This window comes from Mangifera indica, chromosome 16, assembly GCF_011075055.1.
Source record: "Mangifera indica cultivar Alphonso chromosome 16, CATAS_Mindica_2.1, whole genome shotgun sequence".
Lineage (NCBI taxonomy): Eukaryota > Viridiplantae > Streptophyta > Magnoliopsida > Sapindales > Anacardiaceae > Mangifera > Mangifera indica.
In genome coordinates this window covers 3,759,803-3,766,191 of record NC_058152.1, presented here as the reverse complement: position 1 = coordinate 3,766,191, position 6,389 = coordinate 3,759,803, and the positions used below count along the sequence as shown (strand labels likewise).

The window sequence follows — 6,389 nt, the reverse complement described above, 5'->3', positions numbered from 1 at the left end:
ACAACCGAAAATGACAAATAAGGATAGTACATCATCACACTTCTTGTTTAAATTAATTTATTATTAGGATTATTGAGATTTGAGGAAGATTTTGAGGTTTGAATGTTTAGAGTTTCGATTTTGAACAATGCATAAAATGTTTTGATTCTTGGTTGTTTTGCTTGAATTTATTGAGGAGTTTTGTGTTATTGGATGTGTAGATTTGATTTGTATTGAAATTAGAGGCTGAAATGACGATTTTTGGCTGAAAAATGGGTTAGATCTGTCGGCGTTGCAGTAATCTCCCATGGGGGCCCGTGAGGTGGGGAGAAAATTTAACGTTTTCAAAATTTTAGGGGGAGGGGGAAGAGAGGGAGATCCACGGGGGTCCGTGGAAAATTTTACACTGAACCGTGAGACAGTCCGTGAAAACCGTGGGTTGGCTGAAAATTGACCTTTTTTAAACTATAGGACCTATAAGAGATAGATTTTGAACGATCATAACTTTTGATCCGGGAGGAGTTACGGACCTGTAATATATCAACGCGAAGCTCGTTTCGAGCTCTATAACAACAACTTGCTTTGCCGGTTGTGCCAAATTTGAAGGCCAAAATAAAACTGTTTCAGTGTGTATTATGCAGTTTTTTGTTTTACCAAATTTCAGATTTTCGGTTTTTATGATTTTGAGCTTGTTTGTGACCGGACTAGACTTTTTTGATATGTAATTTTCAAATTTGACATTTATCTCTTTAGTTTTGTGCTTTTTTAAACACGTTTTATGATGTAATTATGAAACTTCAGATCGATTTTTCGGTTTTCTCGTTCCTAAGCCATTTGAATGTGTAGTTTTTGAAATTCATATTTGTTTTTACAGATTTTCGAGTGATTTTTTTATCATTAACATTCTAGGGTATTTCAATATATCTATTTATTCTTAACATGTTATTTTCAATGTAGTTTTCATAAATTAATTTTTTTCAATTTCAATTTAGAAATATGAATTTCTTCCTTCCGAATGAACCAGTAATAATTGATATTAAATAAAAATGAGAGTGAAAGTGAGTGTTTATGTGATATAAGAAGCGCATGTAATGAGAATGAGAGTGAATGGTAATTTTGGTATTTTAAAAAAATTAGGACATTTTTACTTAGAAATAGGAAAAATGGATATTTTTACTTAAGAATAAGAGAAATGAGTATTTTTACTTAATAAAAGGATAAAATAGATATTTAATATAATTTCCCTGGTTTTTTTTTCTTCTATTTGATTAAAACTAGTGTTTTTAACACAATATTTTTCGTTATGAGATATTGACAAGAATGTGATATACATTGAGAAAGTTGAATGGATATGTCAACTTTGCGTGATTCAATTGTAATCGTTACTGCAATTGCAACCACTAATTAGGTACAACTTCATTATTCCAAATCCATCTTACCTTTGCATTAATAAATGTTTGAGTTTGATTTGACCACCATCCCTCCATTTGGTGTGCGACTTGTGATTTCAGTTTTAAAAGATCAAGTATAACCAATATGCCTAACTTCTTTTTTTTTTTTTTTTAAGAGTTAATTTCATGTTTTATAAGAGTGATACAAACTAAAGCTGACAATTTTCAATATGATTCGTTAATTTGAGATCATACGGAAAAAATCGAATTAGAGTTAAATTTTTTTTACTTGAAATTTAGTTCAGGTCAGCTTGACAAGATTTAAAATTAAATCGGATAGTGTTAGAGTTTACACAAAAGTAACCGGATATGATTTGAATTGACTGAAATATTTCAAAAAAAATGTTATTTTAATAAAATTTGTTATGAATAAATTATAGAATTTTTGAAAGATAATATCAATAACAGTTAACATTTTTCTAAATTACATGTATTTGTATCTTTATATAATTATAATTACTTATATTATTTTTTATTTTTATTAAATATTATTCTAATTCAGATCATATTAGAGTTAAAAATCTCTGATACAAAACTTAAACTGATACGATACGATCATGACCCAATGACATAAACTATTAGGTCTAATAAAGACTTGAATTCAAATTATTTTTTTAAATTATAATATTTCACTAGTTTTGATTACTTTGATATTTTGTTAGTGCTTCATCTTGCATTTTTGCCTAACTTACATTTTTATTTCGTTAGTGCTTCAACATCTTCCACAACTTGCGAAATTGACAAAAGAATTAGTTGCCATTCCACCTCTTTTTTTATTATCAGATATTTAGCCCATATTCAGAAATGTCTTTTTGTTTTTTCTATTCATAGATTAATTTATATATAAATAATGATGTATCATTATATGATTAGATATTATTTTATTTTAAATTTTTAATTATATATCGTTATTTATATATAAAATTATACACATAATATTACTCTTTTATCTATAGGTTGTCGTTAGGGCAACACAAAAATCATATGCATTGTCCATTGTACAAATACAAAAATATCCCGAATTCAGATTTCTGGATTTTTCATTTATCAAATTTCATGTTTAAATTTAGGTCTCCATGAAAGGATTTGACAGGAGTCACAAAATTTGTTTACCCTTTTTGCATGATTATTGCAGATGTTTACTCAAATATGGAGGAAAAAACAAACAATGGATACTGTATACACAGTTACACAACAATGGCAAGAAGAAGTGACAGCAGCCTGCAAGGTGAAGCTAAAAGAGGGAAATAAAATAGAGAGACAAAGATGTGATTAATGCAGCATAGGCCATGCATAGGCATGGAAATGGAATCTTCCACCCTTTGAGTCACATCCCGAATTCAATTCTTCGCGTTGGTAAAATACCAAATACGGATCTCGTGAGTATGTACAGTAGTTTGAGTGACAGAGAGATACGATGTAAAAATGAGAATTTAGGTTAAATCCTCGTAAGATACTCTTGATCGTCTCGGTTTAATAATTATAAGATTGGTTACTGAATTCAAAAAGTTCCACTCAAACGAGATAATGCTGATCTTGTGAGGCTGGTGACCTAAAATTTCATTTCTTTTCACACCCGTAATTAAACCTACCGGCCGCCACCATTTCAGCCCACAACCATCATCCCCTATAGATCCCACTCGGTGTGAAATTAGAATTTTTACATTTCAGATTTCTGATTAATTTCTTTCCGTTTTCATTTTAATACGCATTTAACTCTCAGCCTTTCTGATCAGGCCATTAAAGATCCCAATACGAGTCCCCACGCTAGCTAGGTTTTTCGTTTTCTTGGGAGAAACTTTTACTTCGGATCTCATTTGGTACAAATTTAATAACCCATTTTATAATTATTATATCAATTAAATTAAAATTTTAATTTGAAAATATCATCAAAAAAAAATTTAAATTATTATTCTTTGTACTTCAAATATTTTCCATTACCACTCAACTTCCCCTTCGGATGATCTTTCAACACCTTTACAGTGTTAGACGCAACCCAGGTGATCTTCGCAAATTTGCAGACCTAACACGTCTCCTCGTACTCTGTTTACGCTACAGCAGTAAGCTGATTTCTAGCTTATTATACATATGTGTATATATATAAAATATAGTATAAATATATAACAAAGGTTAACCCAATTCACTTTTCATCGTTTCTCTCTAAAAGTTTCATCTCTGTTTCAACTTCAAGCTATAGGCTAGACAGGTTCAGACATTCTAGCTTCAACCTTGAAGTTGAAGATCAAAACTGAAAACAGTAGTTTAGATATCATTTTGACATCGTCTGTAGGTCATTGGAGTTAGAGAAATTCCATGAGCTAGGTGTTTCAGTTCTTTTTATCATCTCGATTCTTGTTTTTCTCTTTGGTCACATCCCGGGATTCCTGCTTACATAGGTGAACGTGAATTCTGAGGGGCGTCAGAGTCTCAGAACTCGGTTTTTGTTAGGTATTTGCATACATAAATTAAACTGTGGTCAGTTTGGTTGAGCTACGACGTCGGAGATGGGGAACTGTCAAGCGGCGGAAGCAGCGACGGTGGTGATTCAACATCCGGGGAGCAAGATCGAGAGGATTTATTGGTCCGTCAGCGCTAATGAGATTATGAACTCCAACCCAGGCCATTACGTAGCACTTGTTGTCACTTCACCCACGATGAAATCAGAGAATGGTTTGCCATTGAAGCAACTCAAGCTCCTGAGGCCTGATGACACTCTCTCAATCGGAAATGTTTATCGCCTCCTCAGCTTTGAAGGTAAAATTATCAACACACAAGATCAAATTTTCTTATAGCTTTCTACTAAAGTTTTAAACTTTTTATTATTTTATTGTGGCCTGTTGCTTAGTGCAGATGTATTGAAGGAGTTTGCGGCAAAGAAGTGCATGAAACTTGGGAGATTGATCAAGGAGAGAGGTCCAGAGTGGCGTCTTCCGAAACCAAACCCGACCCGGAACTCGAAAACTGAGAAGTGCAGTTATGTTAGGGTAGGTAAAAAGACCCCCCAAAAACAAATTTACTGTGAATTAATTAAACTAAAAGCACTGTTTTTAAGAATATGAACAAGTGCTGAGATTGGATTTGTGCCTCGGGTCCTTTCTATATCGTTTAACAGGAGCAGGGCATCTGCTCTTCTTTGCCAATTCAACCCATTAAAGCTTATGTTTTTTCAAATGAGGGACCCCATCCGAACCAGATGCTAAATCAAACAGATTCTTCGAAGTTGAACTGATTACACCAAACAAATAAAATTTCTAGTCTAATGACTTGAACCTAAGATCTCCGTCTCAGAGTCCCACCCAAACCACCCCTTGGGCACCGTTAAAGTATCTTTACTATCCAAAAAGTGTCATTTTATCTATGGTTGATTGAATTCAAAATATTATTGTTTCAACTACAAATGTCGAGGCATGTTTGTGGAAGTAATTCATTGTTTTTTGATACCTTAATTACTTAGTAGCGTTATTAGGAAAGTGATTAGTTTTACAAAATAGAAGCTTGGGGGTGTAATTCAAGTGTTGGATATTATGCAGGCGGAGGTGGGGGTAGCAGGAAGCAGTAACAGAGTCGGGGGAAGGCATCATGGAGTTGGTGGTAGCGGTGGACAGTGGAAGCCAGCCTTACAGAGCATTGCAGAAATTGGAACTTGAAAGCACTTCACTTTTCACTACACGCCAAACTCCTCTGTGTCTCGCTCTGTCATTCTCTCCTGACCAATAAAAACTAAACAACAACCATTCTACCCATATGATAATTTTCATTCTCTGTTTTATGTTTTTATAGATATAAATTTGTTAGGATGAGTAGAAAACGGTTGTGTTAGGGTTTGTGTTAGATGTAACGCATGGATTTGGAGACAGTCTAGCTTCTTTATCTTGAGCAATGTAAGTTTGCGGGTATGTTTGAAAATACTTTTGATGCCATCAAAATCTGTGTTTCATGATATCTTGAAAACTTTTTCCCAAATGTTTGGGCAAAATGTTGTTATATTATCATGGAGCCAAGAAAGAAATAACAAAAGAAATACAATACAGGCAATATGTGCTAGCGAAGGGGTTCCATGCATAAGCGTATTTAAATTCTCTTTAATGACATTTCGAAATTAAATTTTTTACTTATTTGATACAGTGATTGTGAGACTAACTACTGTATCTAGAGTTTTATTTATTTGATGTGATTGATTCAATCTAGAAGAGATAGTCCAGTTTAAATGAGGTTATTTGTTACAAGAAAAAAATTTCATTATATTAGAGAAGATTACAAGGCGAAAGAGAGTTTACATTGTAATATCTCTTATTTGTTCTTTGATTTCTTAGCTCACCCTTTTGCAACATGCTTTCTCTCTACATGCTTTGATCCAACTTTTGTTTGCTTGCATGTTACATTACCACAACATTCGAGTAACCCATCTATAGCTTTAGGTCACAACTATACAACAATTTCGACCTTATCATGATTTCGCAAACACAAAGTATGTTAATCTTCATTCAACATAATTCTCCACCTCTTCTATAAGAACCTATGAAGGAAAATCTAAACATTGAATACTAATTAAGTTCAAACAATACTTGAACTTTTTTGATTGTCGACTATGTCTATCTTCTTTATGGAAATATCTCCCATAGCGTACACATCCCGAACAATGTGATACCTAATATTAATATGTTTTGTTGTCTCATGATACATCTAATATTTCACTAAGTGAATTGCACTTCGATTATCACAATAGACAATGATAGAAGTGTACTTAAATGGGCCGTTTGGTTTGGAAAATATTTTATTACTAAAATTAGAGAATTATCTTGAAGATTATTGAGTATAAATTATTATTATGTTTGATAAAATTTGGTAAACTGAGTAAGTATAAATAATTATTGTGTTTGGTTAAGAGTAATAAAAGAATACTAGTATATTATTTTACTTAAATATTTTTAAGTATAATTATTCTAAAATATTTTTTTA

At 32.4% G+C, this 6,389-nt stretch overlaps 1 protein-coding gene across 1 annotated transcript; it reads left to right on the top strand.

Annotated features, from left to right (window-relative positions):
* Positions 1 to 3,549: 3,549 nt before the first annotated feature.
* LOC123199637 lies at positions 3,550 to 5,356 on the top strand. Its single transcript, XM_044614667.1, has 3 exons — positions 3,550 to 4,184; positions 4,281 to 4,414; positions 4,961 to 5,356. The coding sequence occupies exons 1-3, from the start codon at positions 3,935 to 3,937 to the stop codon at positions 5,075 to 5,077; spliced, it is 501 nt and encodes a 166-aa protein (XP_044470602.1). The 5' UTR covers positions 3,550 to 3,934; the 3' UTR covers positions 5,078 to 5,356.
* Positions 5,357 to 6,389: the final 1,033 nt, after the last annotated feature.

Coding starts and splice junctions, on each gene's coding strand:
- LOC123199637 (XM_044614667.1), top strand. CDS start 3,935: ATGGGGAACTGTCAAGCGGCGGAAGCAGCGACGGTGGTGATTCAACAT. Junction 4,185..4,280: donor TCGCCTCCTCAGCTTTGAAG/GTAAAATTATCA, acceptor TGCTTAGTGCAG/ATGTATTGAAGGAGTTTGCG. Junction 4,415..4,960: donor AGAAGTGCAGTTATGTTAGG/GTAGGTAAAAAG, acceptor GATATTATGCAG/GCGGAGGTGGGGGTAGCAGG.